This window comes from Haliotis cracherodii, unplaced genomic scaffold, assembly GCF_022045235.1.
Source record: "Haliotis cracherodii isolate W230 unplaced genomic scaffold, xgHalCrac1.p SCAF_3, whole genome shotgun sequence".
Taxonomy (NCBI): Eukaryota; Metazoa; Mollusca; class Gastropoda; order Lepetellida; family Haliotidae; genus Haliotis; species Haliotis cracherodii.
Window position 1 is genome coordinate 2,002,337 of NW_027266286.1, and position 22,101 is coordinate 2,024,437.

Genomic DNA, 22,101 nt, shown 5'->3' on the forward strand with positions numbered 1-22,101 from the left:
GTATGGGGAAAACTATTGAGACACATTGATTTATTTCATGCAAAGAAATACAATTCAATTTTCAACACAGTGCTGGAACCCACTCAACGGAATCAGCTCTTGAAGGACGGGAGAGGTGAGAGGATTCATTCACTATATGGTTGTATAATCCATAGTGCAGGGCTCGACAAGGGAGAGTGGACTGACAATACTGACACTGCGTTTCAATTTTAAGTAATTATTGTAATGTCTTTCGTCACGACACCAGAAGATGTCTTTTTACGCATTTGTATTGGAATGCATGGTCTCCTGATTTTTAGACAACATCATGGTCTTCTATCATTTTCGCGGCGTCTTCTGGCGCTGCTCCGTTTCCATCATTCTTGTTGGGTTCATCCCTTCCCCCGCCAGGTTGGAAAAGATGCTGGAGAATTGAAGCTGCCATACAGTCACCACTAACATTTGTCATTGTCCTCATGCGGCCTCTGAAATAGTGACAGTCCAAGTATGTATATATCTACATGTGATATGGGCTTGTTAGTTTATACCTCTTTGGGGTACGATTACATCCAATCAACCAAGTAATCGAGCCTGACCACCCGATCCATTATGTCGCCTCTCGCCACCCACAGAGGTAACCAGTAGGAGGCCAATAACCCGGAATCTCAAGGTGGATATGTCAGTCTGGATGGCTTATTTTACTTGAAAACGTACAGACATGTCGAAGACAGACATTGCTGGGTCCAACAAATTGACCACCAAGTCCCTGTCTCAAAGATAAACTGTAATTCTCAACACAAGCAATGAAGGACTCTCTATTTGTTAATAATATGTGCATTTACTTAAATTGTTTACAATTTCAGAAAAAAACAAGTTCAAATGTGTCAAAATGATTGAGTTTTTAACTCTGTGCACCACGTACGACAAACGTGAGGTATAGAGGATATTTCATGTGTCAAGTGAAATATAATGTTTCGCTCATTGAGTGAAGGGGAAAAGGAGATATTTTGACAAGTGGCATAGCCACGAGTGAGAATATCTTTTTTACCCCATCCTGAGAGGAGAGGAACATGATATTTCACAACACACATGGAATATCCTATTAATTATATACTTATTGTGTAGTTGTCTACCGGAAAATTTAATTGTTTCATTAGAAATGTAAAACCCTGAAACGTAAATTCTTCCTACCTAAAACACAGGGACGGTTCACCGCCCATTGTATTTGCGACTAAAAAAATTTCGTGATTGCAAAATCTTAACAAATATAAATAAAAGTAGCATTTAGGGTCACGAAAATTCTGTATCATACATATAGATATGAGTATTTACAAAATCAACTATATATATATATATCTTCTTGAAACTTACGAGACTGCTGTTGGAAGCGAAAGAATACACGCTGGTCAAGTAAAAAAAATGGCGCTTTGCAATACGATTGACGAGTTAAATGCGAAATTTACAGTTTATAACGAAACATTTTCAGGAGAATAACAAACGGCATGAAGCGATAGTAACACTATGAATGACAATTTGTCATTGTTTTGCCTTGTCAATGTGGAACTAACGTAAAAGGGAAGACAACAGTGTGTGGACGGGCCAGTCACCTACGATAAAGGGAGACAACAAGCGTGGAGGTAGCTCTTGTGTGGAAATAGTTCCGTCATAGTCTTATGTTCACAGCAGTGAAATATCAAGTCTTATGTTCACTGCCATGAAAATATCACTTTTCTCAAGTTCGGAAAACTCCGTCTGTCTTTCACACTGAAGTATATAATAAAAACCGTAATTCATTGATCCATGGTCATATATCACTACACATGGAGACCGTATAGTTACACCACCATCTCAACAGGATAAGAACCAGTTGTAAAACATGTTAGCAAGTGCCATCTGAAGTGTACGGAGTAAACAATATGTGAAAATGCTAAATTAGTACCCTTAACATTTCTGTGATATATGGAGAAGAGACAGACATGTAGGCAAGAATTAGGCCTCTCATAAGTTTTAACTATGCTTCCCCCGTAGCAAGGTATTTCTCTATGCATATGAATCGGAACTGCTGCTCGGATGGGCAAAACCATAACAAGGGAATTTGGCAATGATGTTAAAGTTCAGATATATCGATGATCTATTGTAATTGTTTTATTCACAAAAAGTGTTAGGCCGTAGGCCTATTACACAGAACTATTTACAGAGAGAGGGAGAAAAAAGAATTACCACTATTTTACATGTATATCCATATCCATACGCATTCATACACATACACATGCATATATACAAATAAATATTTAGACTGTATGTAATGACCGAAGTCGAAAAGCTTTGTAAACGTAGACTGCTAGATTTCGTATGATTTTAAAGTAAGTGGATGACATAGGAACATTAAATTTATTTTTAGAAGGGGTTGTAAAATATTCAGGAGGAATGTATTCAGCTCTTAAATCATTATAAGCATTGCATATAAGCACAAAATGATATTCGTCCTCAATAAAATTCTGGTTACAAATCAAACAGTCTTTGTTCTCTAATTTCCTTAATATATCGACTGGTCTCAATTCGCAGCCGATGGGAGGAGCATCTCAAGTGCAGCTCTGAATTTTGAAACATTTACTACCTTAATATAGCTTTCTTAGCCAAATGAAACTTTGTAAAGAGAGTAACTTTGGGATTTAATGCTAGATGAAACAGCTGCATGCCAATCTTGCTCAGACGAGGCTTTTAAACGGTTTACAAATTCCAAGATAAAACTTCTACTATTATTACTAAATTGCATCACCCGTATGTAGCCAAAACCAAACGAACAGAGAATGTGTTTGATTTTAGAGACCCAGTTGATCTTACCATTACTAACATCAAGTAATAATAATCTATAACATTTCTTAACTACATGTAATCTATTTTCAGGCAAATGTAAAATTCTGTACCAATAAGTAACTACACGCTCATAAGCACATATGTACATAGGATACCTTCCGCATTCCCCCCTAACCACATGATTTCATGAAGATTGTTTAACCCCAAGAAAGCGTTTACATGCTAGTACCTGGATTTGCTCTAATTCTTTGTAAGTATCTACATCCCAAATCTCGGCACCGTTTAAAAGAATATCGATGATCTGATGTAGTTAATGGGTTAACAAGCCAGTAATGGTGAACAAGCCCATTCCCTTCCACAGAGTTACTCACCTCAACAAGAAATATAACATACGAGTGAAACCGTACCATGTTTCATATTTAGATGTATGCAAAACGATGTATGAAAATAAGGGCGAGTTCAATAGTCAACTCTCCTTTTATGCCAGGAGCTTGAGCCTTGTGTGTCTACATTCAATCGAGCGCGAATATTTCCAAGAGGAACAGATGACTCTTGCTCAAAAGTTATTTGGTCTGGGCTTCAACATTCGAGTGAGTGAGTTAAAAGTTATATAGTACCGTAACACATGTAGAGGGCATTTCCAAGTGTGAAGCATCAGTGGTCAAAATGTCATTCAGAAGAGCATTTGACTTGACGTTGCATGTGTGGTGAGGTAGGACACAATACGGTGTTGGTTCACAAACACATGGTCATGATATAGCCGGAATCGTACAATGGATTCTGCCTGTGGCTGAGTTTTGTGATTGTGGAAAGGATTTTGTTGTATGTATCTGTTCTAACTTGCATGGACTTTATACTGTACATCTTTCGGTAAATGTTAATTTTACTTAATATTTTACAGATTCAACAATGATAAAATATGACGTTATAAATCTATTGTAACGTGTGTTTCACCAAATTGGTAAACGTCTGAAACCTGCGTCACCCTGGACTTTCATCCAACATTAAGTGGATTACTGTTCAAAGCAGCGTTAGACCCATATCACTCAGTCACTCACTCACTCACTCACGCACCCTGGGTCACGTTATATCCTGACTACAAGTGTGCCTCCGATGTCGTTTATTAAATCTTTTTATAAAACATCTTTATTCAATTCTGACTACTCATCTCAGAAAATTAAACACTCACAAACACCAGTCGACAGCCAGTATCATGAACAGGTCGTTAATGGGCAGTCCCACGGAAGACATGACCATCATTGTGATGACGAGTCCTGTGCCCGGTATTCCTGCTGCCCCAATACTGGCCAGAGTTGCTGCAAGACTAAAAACAACTGGCCATTAACATCTTGTGTCCAAACGACATGTATAAGTACAAGCAACACTTTGTGTCATTAAGTAAACACGCACTCATTGAATCGGTGCAATACGAACATTTTCCCTGTGTATTTTTGAGTGCGTTTGGTTTTATGGGTTGGGACATTAAGAATGAACGTGACATTCCATATATCTTGGAACTCGAATCTGGGTTTTCCCTGTGATAATTGGACGGTGTACCTACTGGAGCATCGCGCCATGGTTGCGTATTCCCTCACCTCTATTTAGAAACCATAGAACGAGGCAAGGATTATTACTATGGGAACGAGACAGTGGCGCTCGCGTGCATTATCCTGGCATACTTGTAACTTTAATTTAGATTATGATCATAAAAGAAAGGGATTCATGCATAAGTAGAAGCTATCTCAAAACATAATGTTATCAAATTGACACATGGATAACTGGCTGCCAGCCATAATTTTTCAGTATGATGGCCTTGGCCGTGAAATTCATTTATCATATTTTGTGTATTTCAAAATATATGAAAGTGGAAAAAGATATTTTGAACGTGGATGTCATTGCTGGAATCATGAGTGACAAAAAAGATACAGCTTTGAAATACTTTTTCCTGGTTTGGTGGATGACCATATAAGCGCACGTTATAAACTGGTGAGCTCTGTCGGGCACCACCATTAGGTCACAACCGTTTTTATCATTACAAAATACACCGACGGTTATATTTGACTTCAAATAGTGATACTATTTAGTGTCAGGTACCCTAATGTCAGCATTTGTGTAAAATCTAGATTGATGTTGCTGAGCTGAGCCAAATAGACAGGAGTGATGACTTGGAACAATGCTGCCCCATCCATATTAATGGTAGCTCCAATTGGCAGCATGAAACGGGTGATTGTCTTGTTAATCTTTAACTTCTCTTCACAACAGCGTATTGTCACAGGGAGTGTAGCTGAACTGTAAAGTAAGAGATCGATATGAGTTAATGTTCTTTAACGTCACAAACAGCATAGATCACAGTGACCTGTCATACAGAAGGAACAGACAAACCAGGGTCTGTTCCTACTCCTGCAGTGAAAGCATAAGCAACGATCCACGCCTTCGGGGATTCATGTCATGCCATCACTCCGTGCACAGAGCCTGACCACTGAACCACTATCTCAGTCAATTCTTATGACAACTAAGCAGGGGAGGTAGTGTAGCTTTGCTCTGTTCCGTAATGCCCACAGGGACTAAAAGGGTTGAAAGAAAGTTAACACGACAAAAAGTGAGCAGAAAATACACATATCAAAATCAAACTTTGCACTGCACCTAATTTTCTAGTTAAGGGTCGCACAAATGCCTAAGTAAACACATTCTAAGTATACAAATGAAAAATAACTGTATTTTTCCAGAAAATCCAAATATTGAAATCAAACTTCAAACACTGCACCTCTCCTATAGGTATAAAAAGTGTTCACCAGGTTGGAAAAGAATCCTTTTGGTCCTTTTCCAGTTACGTTGCAAACACAAAACATGTCCTCGAACGGACGGAATTCCTTGGTATCACTTTGGTATAACTACATACCCCCGACCTTTTAGTAGTAAAAAGTTTACTACTAAAAAGAACGCTTCTAAATATCTTCATCCTCAAATCAACACATGACAAACCTTGAGTCAGTTCCAATAGCAGTGATAAGAGCTTGAAGTATTCCTAGAGTCACTCTGAATGGATTCTTCCTTGTTAGAATGTAATATATCAGCGGTATTACAATAACAGCGTGGATAAAGAGACCAATCAGGCCAGTGACCATGTACATTCCAAGGTGTTGAGCAGTCCCCGCCAGATCTTTTACACCCAGAATCTTCCCAGCTATCAGAGCGAGGATTCCAATCGGCGAGTACCTAAGCAGAAGATGCAGAGAGGATGTTCCATGCCGTGCAAGCAGCTTCATGTTGCTTTTAGCCAGTACGCAATGTTCAAGATTTGCAAATGTCACCTGTAGGAATGGAGTGAGGGTATTTTGTAGTTGGCTGGATAAGTTACAAGCAATACTGTCAGGGCATGATGCGCGCAATTCTGAGCACCCGTTCAGGTTACCCAATGTACCAAACCGATCTTTATTAGACGGCTCTAACCACACGCATACCGTTCTTACATTCTCCCACGGAATACACGTCCACTCCACCCAAGGAGAATGTACTATTGGTAATAATCCTGAAATAATTATTGGATTTCTTATTTTCTAACGGAGATGGGGAAAAAGAAAGGAGTAACAAATGCGGAATGTACGTGTACCAATGTCAATGTGTACAAATGCAGAATTTGACAGTAATGTCGTATAAGACATATTCACTTCGGACCTGATGACCTATAAATCTTCAAATATCAATTTGCAAGCATTTGTGATGTTACAAATGTATAGATGTGTCCCTAACAACGAATGTTTATGGTAAGAAGGCAGTTAAATGTATCGTGTGGTCGGGATGGTCACCTCTGTTGATTACGTCTCATCAAGCCCAGCGGTGTGGGACGGTGCTCATGATAGCAATCACTTGTCGTCCAGACTACATTTGGAATATTGCTGACTACAGTGTTGAACCCTAACAGTTTACAGTCTGAATACTTCTGGTAATTCAATCGTTATTGACACAAGGCAGATAAAGCATATATTCATAATGCATTATCTATCATTGAACTTTGTTCGGTTTTGTCATGTTTTACGGTGTAGTGTTAACACAAATGCTATACTTACAACATTGCTTTGCTGACCATGTTCATAGTGATCATCGAAATACCATTGAAGAATTTAAGGAGAACTTTGCCGCTTTTGCCCATTTTCCCGAGTATGGCCCCAAACACACAGCAGTATACCAACAGGCCTGTTGAAAACATCCACCAGTAAACGTGCACACATATTTTATATATACACCAAGAAATGTATCAAGCACCCATGGACGAAATAATAAACAGTGATATACCCGTTTATAAAAATCAAGTTTCATTATACTCATTCATAGAATGGCTTTCGATCTCGAGTAGAGTCGTGACAATAACTGACTATTTCGCCCAAACACACAGACGTATGAAGGTGATGCATGATACCCTCGAGTTTCAGGAAAAGCTCTTTGATTTTGATGCAAGTATGGGTAGATAAAGTGGCAATTATCCGATTGAATAGTCAGAATGTGTGACTGTGACACGCAAGAGGCTGTCAGAGGCAATCCGTTGGCAAATATTTGGCATGCATGACAGATCAATCACTGTGCTGTGGTCCAGACGCGGTTATTTGCAGACCCCCGTTATATAGCTTGAAAATTGCTGAATGCAATATATATAAAAATGATTACGGCAGTGTCATGAGACGTAGGTCCCTATATACGTTTGTCAACCTTTCTGGGAGCTATTTTTTGTTTAGTTGCAACACAGTTAAATTACATTCAAGGAGATAAAACGAAATATTGCTCAGGTTTCTCAGACCAGTATAAACCTGAGTATCCCATTCAAGGCATTAAACCAATTGTCATGAATTATGACAAATTATATACAACGTCTTGACACCAGAAACACGCTGGAAATCTACAAATAGAATCCATTTCAAGTTTTGAGGCAACAGAGAGCTTCGAATTTGTCACGACAGTGACGTCATATCCTTTGCGTCACAAAGTGATATATGACGTCATAAACAGTGACGTGCTGTGTAGAACGAAACCTTTGCAAGGCGTGCTTACTTTTCTTTGGGTGTGCCTACCTCATGTTAGGTTACCAAGTTGCTGTGCTTACATGCTATCAAAGATTTAACCGCGCTTAATTTAACATTTGAAACCTAATGCTGCGCGTTCGGTTCCAAATAAAATTTACGGCGATTAAATCTCAATGTAACCTAACTGTACATTGAAAACACTATATATTTGTTTCCGAAATAACTTACAATTACTTTGTAAAACTGAGCCTTACCGATAGTGTTTACTCCAGGCTTGTACGCAAGTTTACCCACCCACGTTAGACCGTTTTCATGTTTTTCATGCGTCTCCATTTCGTGTGTTACGTTTGTTGATACATTAGCTCCAATGGTGTAAGGGACTGTTTCGTTTCCGTCCATATTTTCCTGTGACGTCTCTTTCTGTGTATATACTGTACCACTACTTTGGAACGCTGCACGCACTAGATTATCGGGGAAAAGGTTCCTAAACAGGATAGAAAACAAATACAAAAGTATTTGATTTGTTTCTGTGAGTACAATAGTCATTGCGAGTCATATTTAAGTCGGCATTTCCCATAGACTTGGGATCGATTATTAGCTTTCGATAATAGTCCAAGAATAATGATTTGTGCCAAATGTTCGTATTTTTGCATTGGATGCATAACTGATAAACCTTTTTGGGAACAAACAGATGGCAAAGTATGTGTTTCCTTAATTTGAGAATACTACTGAAGTTTCGTCTGTTCGTTATCACTTATAACATGCTTTCGTTATTTCCTTACGCGAAATGTTTGCAACATGACGTCAAATTGATGGTTTCAGAATCAACATTACACCCAATGAGCTGATTGTTGTAACCGGGAAGCTATTACAACATTGTAATTGCCTACCTCACAAGGTCCAAGAAAACATCCCTCGAAGATGGTTGACGAACATCTTCAGAAGTGCGGACGTTGGCTGAGGTGAAGTCGATATTTCCAGGTTTGACGGAGAACACAAGGACAAATCCTAAGATGATGGCAATGACAGTGGTGGAAATGTAATACCCGATAGTGAAAAGTCCCATCTTACCTGACGTTTGCCTGTCCATTCCCGCAACACCTGAATGCCACAAACGTTTAGTGTGATTGAAACGTGATATTTGGTGAGTGATCATGAGAGAGTGAGTATGGTTTTACGCCTCTTATAGCAATATTCCAGCAGAATCATGAAGGGGACAGCAAACATGGGCTTCACACATTGTGTTCATTTCAGGAATCCGAACTCTGATCGTCGATGTGACTGTCGAACACTTTATCACAAGAATATCTCATCGCCCCTGATATATGGTGCCTCAAACACATGGCAGTTCCCACTGAAAGCATTTTGAGAAATGACAATTTTAACTACCATAATATAATATTCCTTTACAATCGTCTTACCTTTTTTACAATTTGTCTGGCGTGAATTTGAACCAAATCTATTCATAATGCAGACTTCTATGACCTTGACTACCTATGCGCGACTATCCACATTATTGATATGAATGAGGGCAAGTTAAGTTCTGTCGCGACATCAGAGCTCTAGACAATGGGAATTATGCACGGTATGTAATGATAGTCCAGATCTTCCATGAAGTCCATTACAAAATGCCAATATCCTGCAAAATGACAATTATTATAAATCAGTGACTTACCTGTAATCATGCTTGATACTATCAGGGGCACCATCAACATCTTCAACAATCTCATGAATATTTCTCCGGGAAACTCCACCAAGGCAATGGTGTCTGCTGAGGGCTTGAATTGCCGACACAGAAGCCCAATAGTCACCCCAAGAAACACTGATAGCATCGTTGCTATCAGCAACACGTTTCCGCGGAGATGTTTCAGGAACTGTGGTCAACATGTACATTGGTGAGTGAATGAATAAGTCAAATTTGATGTCAACTTTGTGAATAATCTGGTAAGAATAGGTCCCCAGCAACCTTTACTTTTCGCAAGAAGCGACTTAATTAATCGGGTGATCAGGTGGGAGACAATTGATTGCGTGTCGTCTTCCAGACGGCGTGACTAGTTCCGCATTACATCCATCACATGATTGGCCTTGATTCGATAATTACATATGACCGCATATAGCTTGAATATTGCTCAGTGCGGCGTTAAACAAAACAACAGTTGAAACTGTTCACAGAACCTGAATCCCCATGAGAAACTGCCCTAATGATAAAAGTGTGAAAGAGAGTGTGTTAGTATTCCAGTTATATCACGGCTTGGGGGCGAAAGAGGATTTGGAGTTTGTAAATAAACTGTTGCCGATAATCCTATTGCGGTTATTCGACGAAATATTCCCGAAACGATTATGCCTAAATTTCTTTTAATAGCAGCAGTCTCAAAACATGTTCGGGGTCAATAATCTTCATTTGATAGCGCATCTTTCTTAACACACACTTTTTAAATTGAGTCTTGGAGGCGTTCATCATTTCCAATAAATTTGATTTCTGGAAAGATAGAAACTAATATCTTTGTAGTTATTTTAGGGTGACAGGTAAATACTCTCGTCCAATGGGTGGTCACCATTTAGGTCAGGTGGAGTCCATTTATCTTCTTTTAAAGTCCTGTAAAGTGTACAGTTTATAGAGCCGCGAAACTCTCGTGCTTCGTGACACTTGCATGCTACATCATCACAGGCCTTAGAGCACAGGCAAATACTTTCGTCCAATGGATGGTCACCATTTAGGTCAGGTGGAGTACGTTTATATGCTTATAAAGTATACAGCTTATTAGGCGTCGAACTCGTGCTTCATGACACTTGTAAATTTCAGCACGACATGAATTAAACAACAATCAAAAGATTCTTTTATTTATTTATCAACAATAACGACATTTTTAATTGATTTAATAAATTCTACTGACTATATTACATTCCATAGCAATCTGGATATCTTTGTCACCTTGCTTAAATTTGAAAACTGTCCCTTTTCCTGGACTTGATTGACCATGGCAGATAGACCATGTTTTGATTCCTCAGTCTGAAAATCCAAAATACAATGTCGAATAATTGTCGCTTATATGACTCAATATAGAGTACGGTCACTGATAGAGATCTGGGGATAGCGCTTTTACATTGAAAGACTAAAGCCAATGGTTTAATTCTTCCGCCAAAATTGCCAAAATTGTGGTACAGACATATAGCTTCATCAACTCACAAGTCTCTATTTGTATGTGTTGTTGCCCATTCTGTCCAAATGTTAAAACCCCACTTTGCATTAATTCTGGTTTTAACTGGGATTTGATTTGCAATTGAATTATCTATCATGGCTGAAGTACGAGATGCAAAACGATCATTATCTTTTGAGGTCGTTGGGTTTAAATTTTTTGAAGAATTCAAAATCATCCAATCCAAATTTAGGCGCAGTTCAATATCAAATAAAGTTGTATTTTCACTTGCCCGAGATAACCAAATGTCATCATCTCTATCCATGGTTGTAGCTTTCTCATGAAACTAGCGAGAAATACATTATCTAGAAGGATACGAGCATGCTTGGGTAGGTTGCACGAACCGTACAGTTTATATACTCAACAACAAAAGTTCCTGTGACACCAATATTTTAGTGAATTTTTCAAACAGGTAAAGTTTGGTTTTCAGTATTGTAGCACATGTATGGAATCAAGTTACAAAAACGCAACTGCTACAGAAAAGCATGCATTCCATGCAAACACTGACTTTTATGCAAGCCCCATGCATTTCACTACCCAAGAATGGGTATAAAAACATGTGCGTTAACGGGACTCCATATGCATTGTTTAGCATCGTCCTGACAACAACCACTCAGAAAAACAACAAAACTACGCAATTATTCAACATTTCGAAATGCCACGCCTGTCCGAAAATGAGCGTCTGTGAGCCATTGGTATGCTTGAAGCAGGATCGAGTCAACGTGATGTTGCAAGACAATTTAACGTCCACAGAAACACCATTTGGTGTTTATGGCAACGTTCGCAACAGACGAATGCAGTCAGAGACCATCCTCGGAGTGGCAGGCCACGCGTAACCAATAATCGACAAGACAACTGGATTCGAACAACACACCTACGAAATCGATTCCAGCCAGCAACGGTGACTGCAAGAAGCATCCCTGGTCTTCGACGAATATCTTCACAAACCGTACATAGCCGCCTCAGATGTGCAGGGATTGTCGCCAGAAGACCCACAAGACGTCCCATTTTGACAGGAAACCACCGTCAAGCATGTCTACAGTGGTGCAGACAGTATCTTCGCTGGACGGCCATACAGTGGGAACAAGTTCTATTCACTGACGAGTCTCGTTTTCACCTCAGCCACAGCGATGGACGGATTCGAGTGTACCGACGTCGAGGTGAACGTTACGTCAATCATTGTCTCATAGAAGAAGATCGGTTCGGGGGCGGCTGCGTTATGGTATGGGGTTGGATTACAGCAAGACAGAGGACCCGTTTGATAGTGGTAGAGGGAAATCTCAAAGGACAGCGCTACCGAGTCGAAATCATCGGCCCTGTTGCTCTATCGGTTTTGCTTTGTCATGGCCAAGGCATTACCTTTCAACATGACAACGCCCGGCCTCATATTGCTCGACTTGTTCAGGATTCTCTTCAATAAAACATGAATGTCATCTCCTGACCGGCTCGCTCCTCTGATCTCTCACCAATCGAGCACATGTGGGATGAGATGGATCGGCGCCTTCGACGTGAACCACGTGTTCCCCACACACTCCAGGAACTTCGAAACATGCTCCAGCAGATATGGACAGATATCCAACAGGATATCCATTCCATGAGACGAAGATGTGTTGCTTGCATCGCAACCAGAGGTGGACACACACGCTATTGATTTGTCAATTGACATTTTGGCATGTTCATGTTTTTTTTTATGAAATCACGCATTTTCTGAAGTCAAATGGCAAATTCAACCATTTGAACACTTACCGAAATTGTTACAGATTTGGTAAAACACATAACTTTGCATTAAATCTTATTCAATGTCACATGAACTTTTGTTGCTCAGTATATAAAATAGTGTAATCTTTTTCGATTGTGAATGAGTTTGTGCGATCTGTAGTGTACATTTTTCGAAGCTCGTGTATTTGCCTGTGCTCTAACATAGATAGAGAACTTGTGCCAGTACTTTATAAGTTTATATCCCCATATAGTACTGACACTCGTCCTCTATCTATTACTTAATCACTTGACTGCACCAACAGTTTATCTGAAATCGTGCAATCTGCTTCGAATGTGAACAGTTGATTTTGCGTGATCTGCAGTGTATAGTTCCTGGAACGCGAGTGTTTGCCTGTGCTCTTTGTGTGGGATATCAGCGTATATGACGCTAAAGTACTGACACGCGTCCCCTTTCTATCACATAAGATATGCACTTACCTTCTGTTGACGTGACTGCATGGGGGCCTAAACACAGCAAAGTTACAAATATATTTATAACATACATTACAGCAATGTCGAGGTTTACTGACATGTTCAGGTTTTGCACAATATATTAACACAAGTTACTCCGAAGAAATATGCAAATCCACTGGATCACGTCATATTGACTTTCTGATAGATGTGTGTTCTTACGGACGATAAACTTCCTATGCTGATTGACCAGTAGCAGATCATGTTTCTCTCAATACATGCACATCACTGAATTAATAGTAGCAGATCACATTTCTCTCAATACATGCACCACACTGATTTAATAATAGCATACGACGTTTTTGTTAAAAAGACTTACCATAATGCTTCACTTGTAGCGCAAGATATTTCTAAATGAACTCAACACATTCTGCAATAATATTTTAGATCGGGTCGGAACCTCTTGAACACATTTTGCAGTGGTCCTTTGTGAGAACGTGTGGGCCAAGTTTCGGCTTTATAGCTGGAGGGGAAAGGAAACTATAATTACAGCTGCATACATTACTCAAGGTCGAAATGGAAAGGTCAGGAAACAGCGCCTCACAGAGAATTATATGATTCTAGGTCCCGTTTCACTGAATCCAAAAGAAAGTGACATGACCCGTCACCTAAGGCATAAACTAAAACACATCCACATTTGCAATAATAATGAATTATGTATTTCATTCTATAATATATCAAGAAAACTACTAGTATCTATTTGGAGACTTCGTGAAACACGTTATGTATTATTTAAACATATCACTACTGTAGAAATGTATTTCAAGTCATGCATGGCACCCGGGCTATTGTATTGGTGTTCACGTCAGCATGCGCGCCAAACGTGACTTGAAATACGTCCTGTCACTCATGACTACGGCGCATTTCAGTCTCATACCACTCCGCTGACCATAGTTTCTTGCCTCTTGTACTCATCAGCTAACCGGGACCGAGGCCGATTTATTCTCCTCGGCGTCGTCAGGGTCTGTAGTGTCTACACTGCATCCTCTCTGAAACTAGTGAAGCTGATACGCGGCATACGTGTTCCCAGAAAAAGTCACACGGACAGTATTTCAAGAGATTCCGATCCGATTGTCAATCAGGCCTCCACGGCAGCCTCACTGACATAAACGCTTTGCGTACATAAGTCGTTCATTTTAGATAAGCTAGATGTTGTACATGGTAAGAAAGCTAGATATGGTACATGTTCAGTAAGATAGATATGGTACATCTTAAGTAAGCTAGATATATCACATGTTCAGTAACCTAGATATGGTACATGTTAAGTAAGCTAGATATGTCACATGTTAAGTAAGTTAGATATTGTACATGTTCAGTAAGCTATATATGGCACATGGTAAGTAAGCTAGATATAGTACACGTTTAGTAAAATAGATATGGTACATGTTAAGTAAGCTAGAAATGTCACATGTTCAGTAGGCTAGATATGGTACATGGTAAGTAAGCTAGATGTGGTACATGTTAAGTAAGCTAGATATGTCATATGTTCAGTAAGCTAGATATGGTACATGTTCAGTAAGCTAGATGTGGCACATGGTAAGTAAGCTAGATATGGTACATGTTCAGTAAGCTAGATGTGGCACATGGTAAGTAAGCTAGATATGGTACATGGTAAGTAAACTAGATATGGTACATGGTAAGTAAACTAGATATGGTACATGGTAAGTAAACTAGATATCATACATGTACAGTAAACCAGATATGTCACATGTTCAGTAAGCTAGTTGTGGCACATGTTAAGAAAGCTAGATATGGTACATGTTCAGTTAGCTTAATATGGTAAATGTCAACTTAGCTAGATATGGTACATGTTAAGAAAGCTAGATATGGTACATGTCAAGTAAACTAGATGTGGTACATGTTCAGTAAGCAAGATGTGGCACATGTCAAGTAAGCTAGATATAGTACATGTTAAGTAAACTAGATATGGTACATGGTAAGTAAACTAGATATGGTAAATGGTAAGTAAACTAGATATGATACATGGTAAGTAAACTAGATATGGTACATGGTAAGTAAGCTAGATATGGTAAATGGTAAGTAAGCTAGATATAGTACATGTTAAGTAAACTAGATATGGTAAATGGTAAGTAAACTAGATATGGTACATGGTAAGTAAGCTAGATATGATACATGGTAAGTAAGCTAGATATGGTACATGTTAAGAAAGCTAGATATGGTACATGTCAAGTAAACTAGATGTGGTACATGTTCAGTAAGCAAGATGTGGCACATGTTCAGTAAGCTAGATATAGTACATGTTAAGTAAACTAGATATGGTACATGGTAAGTAAACTAGATATGGTAAATGGTAAGTAAACTAGATATGATACATGGTAAGTAAACTAGATATGGTACATGGTAAGTAAGCTAGATATGGTAAATGGTAAGTAAGCTAGATATAGTACATGTTAAGTAATCTAGATATGGTAAATGGTAAGTAAACTAGATATGGTACATGGTAAGTAAGCTAGATATGGTATATGTTAAGAAAGCTAGATATGGTACATGTCAAGTAAACTAGATGTGGTACATGGTCAGTAAACAAGATGTGGCACATGTCAAGTAAGCTAGATATAGTACATGTTAAGTAAACTAGATATGGTACATGGTAAGTAAACTAGATATGGTACATGTTAAGTAAACTAGATATGGTACATGGTAAGTAAGCTAGATATGGTACATGGTAAGTAAGCTAGATATGATACATGGTAAGTAAACTAGATATGGTAAATATCAAGTTAGCTAGATATGGTACATGTTAAGAAAGCTGGATATGGTACATGTAAAGTAAACTAGATATGGTACGTAGTAAGTAAACTAGATATGGTACATGGTAAGTAAGCTAGATATGGTACATGGTAAGAAAGCTAGATATGGTATATGTTCAGTTAGCTTGATATGGTAAATGTCAAGTTAGCTAGATATGGTACATGTTAAGAAAGCTAGATATGCTACATGTCAAGTAAACTAGATATGGTACATGGTAAGTAAGCTAGATATGGTACATGGTAAGTAAGCTAGATATAGTACACGTTTAGTAAAATAGAATATGGTACATGTCAAGTAAACTAGATATGGTACATGGTAAGTAAGCTAGATATGGTACATGGTAAGTAAGCTAGATATAGTACACGTTTAGTAAAATAGATATGGTACATGTTAAGTAAGCTAGATATGTCACATGTTCAGTAAGCTAGATATGGTCCATGTTAAGTAAGCTAGATATGGTACATGTTAAGTAAGCTAAATATGGTACATGTTAAGAAAGCTAGATATGGTATATGTTCAGTTAGCTTGATATGGTAAATGTCAAGTAAATTAGATATGGTACATGGTAAGTAAGCTAGATATGGTACATGGTAAGTAAGCTAGATATGGTCCATGTTAAGTAAGCTAGATATGGTACATGTTAAGTAAGCTAGGTATGTCACATGTTCAGTAAGTTAGATGTGGTACATGTTAAGTAAGCTAGATATGGTCCATGTTAAGTAAGCTAGATATGGTACATGTTAAGTAAGCTAGGTATGTCACATGTTCAGTAAGTTAGATGTGGTACATGTTAAGTAAGCTAGATATGTCACATGTTAAGTAAGCTAGATATGTCACATGTTAAGTAAGCTAGATGTGGTACATGTTCAATAAGCTAGATGTGGTACATGTTCAGTAAGCTAGATATGGTACATGTTAAGTAAAGCCCCCCTGACACTTGCACGATTTTCGTTCCCGCAAGGCTTGCACTTCAGCGTGCCAATGATTAAAGTCTTCGGGAACGAGCGCGAGGAGTGTGTGAAGGGTGCGGATGCGCGTGCCATGTCGTAGAGAGAATTTTGAAATGTTAAAAAATCGGCATGCATCAATTCTCGTGCCATTTGCGTGAACCATGCGTGAACACTGCACGAACTCGGCGCGAACACTGCCGACGGTGCGTGTCAATGCGTGCCATGGGAATCCACTACACACTCTGACACGCCATGCCATGCATTGGTCACGAACTGTCCACGTTGTGGTGTATTTTGGTGTATTCAGAGGTTTTGTTCTTTCAGGAAATGTCGGAAATGCGTCTGCATCCGGTTCTTTTTCATCTGAAGAAATACTTTTTTGTTTGTATCCCTTGTTTCGTTGGTAGCCAAATTGTAACCCATCTTTTGTGAACCATCAACAGTTCAATCCCTGTGTTCCCCAATATTATGTTATACACGATAACATCTTGCTTCAGATTAAGAAATAGTGTAGCTACTTATAAGCGACAACATCCTTTCCATAGCTATAGGAAATCTTTGCTGAAAGCAGAGTTGTTAGTACGGCTGTGTCATGAGTACATGTACGTGTTTATGAATCACTATCAAATAATAATGATACCCGGTGTTCGCTACCGGTGGCATCCATCACAAACACATGCAAAGGCAAGTCACTTGTTTACCTGAAAAGCACGGAAACATTTGGTTTCTGCGTCAAATTTGAAAATGTCCTCCACATGTCCACCATCAAACTTTCGAAAGTGTTACACGGGGCTTGAATGTTGTTGCCTTGATCAAACAACTTCTGAGCAAGAGTCTTTGAATTCTTTGGAGATAAGCATGCTCGATTGTATCTCGCCTTGTGCGCCGTAATTCGCTGTGAGGATTTGCGTCATGACATTGTGATCTTATCCATATGGAGCAGGCCAGGAAATAGCGGTCGATCAAATGCAACTACTGAGGTCTGACATGGATTCACTTGACAAACTAATGAGATTGAATGAATGTTTTATATTCACCACTAATATCTACTGTACAAAGCATATATATATATGTTTTATGTGTGTGTGGGGGTTGATCATTTAGTTTCACGAAATAGCAATTGAAAAAATACTGTTGATAAACTGTATCACAGAGCAGTCAGAATCCAGGCTTGGCCTGAAATGACGGCCGTATTGACATCTTTAAATTTATTGGCCATGTTGCTTGCACCATAGCCACAATTATTCACTTTGTTGGGAGCTGTTTATGTGTCAAATTCCATTATTTCAACTCAAAGATCAAACAAGAGTGTTACAAAAACGGCCCAACACCTAACCAGGATCCTTGCCCCCTTAGGAAAAACAGCCGACTCCTTCATCTCTGACTCCACGGACTTCTGCTCCAAACTCAAGAACATCACCAATCCAGATCAAATCATCAGTTATGATGTAGTAGACCTCTTCACCAACGTACCCATAGATGACACTCTGCAAATTCTCCGCCGTCGCATCACTGAAACCCCTCCTGAAACCAGCCTAACCACCGAATCCATCATCGCCCTCACCACCGCCTGTATCTCCACCGCATACTTCACCTGGGGCGACGAGTATTATCAACAGATACACGGCCTACCCATGGGATCCCCACTGTCTCCTATCCTTACTGAAATCTACATGACCCACTTCGAACAGCAAGCCCTCACAACATCACCCATCCAACCTACTTGCTGGTACAGGAAAGTTGACGACACCTTTGTCATCCTCAAACAAGACCAAGACCCAACCCTGCTACTACAACATCTTAACCAACAACACCCCCGAGTATAGTTCACCATCGAAACAGAAAAGGACAACCAACTACCCTTCCTAGATGTCCTCGTCTGTAGAAACTCAGCTAACAGAATCCAAACCAGTGTCTACCGGAAGCCCACCCACACCGACCAGTATATCCACTTCAACTCTAACCACCCTCTTAGAACCAAGACTGGCATCATCTCCACCCTTACCAAACGTGCCATCAACCTTTCCTCTGCTGACCCCAAACCTGAGATCGCACACCTCCGCCAAGTCTTCACCCACCTCAACAATTATCCAGCCAAACTAGTCGACAAAGTCATCGCCTCTGTACTCTATCCCACACCCAGACCTGCAACCCTCAAACCCGAATCAGCGCCCTTCCGCATCGCCCTCCCGTTCATAGGAAACGCCTCCCACATCATCAGCCGCCTCCTCAAACAGCAAGCCAACATCGACACCCACTTCACCAGCTCCAACTCCCTCAACACCCTGCTAAGAGCCAACGGCAGGAACACATCTAAACCCCAAGAGGCTAAAGGTGTAGTCTACAAAATTGACTGCAACTGTGGGCAATCTTACGTAGGTGAAACATCCCGCCCAATCAACACCAGAATCAAAGAGCATAAAACCTCCACCATCAAATCCGACAGCAAATCAGCCATCTCGGACTATATCATCAACTGTCCCAATCACATCATCAACTGGGACAACGTCCAAATCCTCGCCAACAACCTCCATGATTTCACCAAAAGAAAACTAACAGAAGCAGTCCACATTCGCCGCCACAAGCCATCAATCAACAGAGATCAAGGCTATTTCATCCCATCCGCCTACTATGAACTCATCAAACAATAATCACCTGTTTCTTGGCTTCATGCCCCCAATGGCTTCTAGCTATGTGTTTTCTGTCCATCGTGTTGTGATAGCATAATCCCTTTGTTGTCACACCTACCTATGTTATCCCACTCATGTATGCCCTTGTTGTTACTGTTAATCCTCAACTGTTAATCCTCCACTTGCTATATATATTCTGCACTATGTCCCTCATTCATTTTGATAACCACCCAACACACACAGCTCCCTTAGTTCGTCCCCCACCCACTCTTGGCATTCTTTCCAAATCTCAAAATTTCAAAATTACTATATAAGTAACCCCTAAAGCCCCCTCCTGGGTTGCACAAACTCACTTTTCCCCTTTTTGGAAACACATTAAATGGCCTGGCCGGGCCCGTGTGCGACATACGCTTGCAGTCGGAAAGCGCACGTTAAATCTCCAATATAAGTAAGGAAAGGAAGTAAGACCTCATTCAGTCTTGCTTGACAACGGTATAAGGATCTATACCGAAACGTCGCCTTTTACAGTATTAAAGAAGTTGTTATCCATAAAAATTGTGTCTATCTTGTCATCCGCCAACTTCTAAGTAATGCCTATCAAGTAATTTTTCTCAGATAATTGCTTGAAACTTTTTTCAACCATTTTTTACCTGAAAATTAACCATTTAACTATTTGTTTTGCATTTTTCAACATATTCACTCATATCAAAGACGTTATTGGTTGCATTGTATTAATTGTGTCATTTCTTCTCAATAACACTTTCAGTAGCACTCTATGCTAAATGAACACTATCAAGAAGCAGGCTGAATTTCAGGCATAACATGGCGGTCAATTTGCTTGGCCCTATAGCCAAAATTAATCACCATGGTTAAGGCTCTTAGTGTACCAAAGGGGCACGGTTGGCCCAGTCGTCTAAGGCGCCGCGATTCGCTGTGCAGAGTTGCGTCCCCTGGACACGCCAGAAACCTATGATTGTGAGTTCGAATCCCGGTTCACCCCGATTATGTTTCTAGGTTTGTCAGCACCATACCCGTGCTCGTGGGTTTCACAGAAGTGGTAAACATCTAAGACCTGCATCACTTCCGGCTTTCCTCCCACATTAAGCTGACACGCCGTGATATAACTGGAATAATGTTAAAAGCGGCGTTAAACCCAACTCACTCACTCACTAGTTTACCACGTTTCATGCTTTTGACTCAAAGAGCACAATTCGGCCCTTTTTTACACTTAGCCGCTCTACTATTCAGGAACATGCGATATTTTTATAATTTTGTGGATATTCTGGTTTGGCCAAGCGTTTCAAATCAATGTGGTGAATTCGTAGTTTTCCGCCATGAGTGATGTTCTCTGAGCATTTTCATTACCACTACTATAAGGAATATTCCTTTTCCAAATTAATTGAAGACTTGAGTTACTGCATTTCAGATGTTTTGTGACCTTCGGAACTTAACATCACATGTTTAAGTAATCCGTTTGACTTCAACCCACCTCTGCAGAGCCAGACTGGATCGTGGAGCCACCAGTGGCTATTACGAGTTATGTCCCTTCTCTGTCACTCCTATTGACCAATCAGATTCCACTTCTCATATCACTTGCATTTGCTTCAAACAATATGGCAGGGATCAATCAATATATTGTAATTAAAGGGTTCTTACCCCTCGAAGTGCATCAAATTACTTGAACACCCCCATTAAAAACATGTCCATGCCCTGTTGACGGTGCGCATGCTTTGCATATCTTGACTTTTATAGTCAGTTACCTGCCTTGCCTCTGGAAGAAGGAAATGCATTTAAAACCGAATAGATTCACTGTTATTTGTAGTCATAATGATACACTGTTGTAGTGCATCAAAGGTGTGGGCGTGAAGGCTCTGGCTGACAGCTTGTATACCCCGAACACAAATTTGATGGCCATAGGTGGTGCATGTTCTCCTGTGTCTGAGGCAACAACCAGAGTGTTGCATCTGTGGAACCTCGTACATTTTGAATTTGTCAAATATACAGTGCAAAGTACCAGTATAACTATTCTGTGTTAAAGGTCGGGTACAGAGGTATCAGTATTACACGTGCTTTGTATAAGGTAAAGTAAAATTACCAGTATTACCAGTATTCCTTGAAGGCAGAGGGCCCCGGTACTAGTATAACAAGCCTTGTTAAAGGTCAAGTATAACTGTACCAGTATTAGTCCTAAGTCGTTGAAGGCCGAGTGCGCCTTTACCAGTTTTGCACGTGGACCGTTAAAAACCGACTACACCGGTACCAGTATTACACGAACTACGTTAAAGATCGACTACAGCGGTATAAATATTACATGTGTTTCTTTAGACGTCGAGTACACTGGTACAAGTATTACACGTGTTTCTTCAGACGTCGAGTACACCCGCACCTGTATTACACATGTTTCTTCAGACGTCGACTACACAGGGACAAGTATAACACGTGTTTCTTCAGACGTCGACTACACCGGTAGAAGTATTACACGTGTTTCTTCTGACGTCGTCTACACCAGTAC

The 22,101-nt window shown here is 39.8% G+C and overlaps 1 protein-coding gene across 1 annotated transcript; it reads right to left on the reverse strand.

Moving 5' to 3' along the window:
• Positions 1-295: 295 nt before the first annotated feature.
• On the reverse strand, positions 296-10,791 carry LOC139476109 (excitatory amino acid transporter 3-like). The gene is made up of 9 exons (XM_071259367.1): positions 10,744-10,791; positions 9,487-9,685; positions 8,702-8,912; positions 8,066-8,295; positions 6,864-6,990; positions 5,779-6,012; positions 4,891-5,085; positions 3,986-4,120; positions 296-464 (listed from the first exon to the last, which is right to left on the reverse strand). The coding sequence occupies exons 1-9, from the start codon at positions 10,789-10,791 to the stop codon at positions 296-298; spliced, it is 1,548 nt and encodes a 515-aa protein (XP_071115468.1).
• Between the last annotated feature and the right edge of the window lie 11,310 nt (positions 10,792-22,101).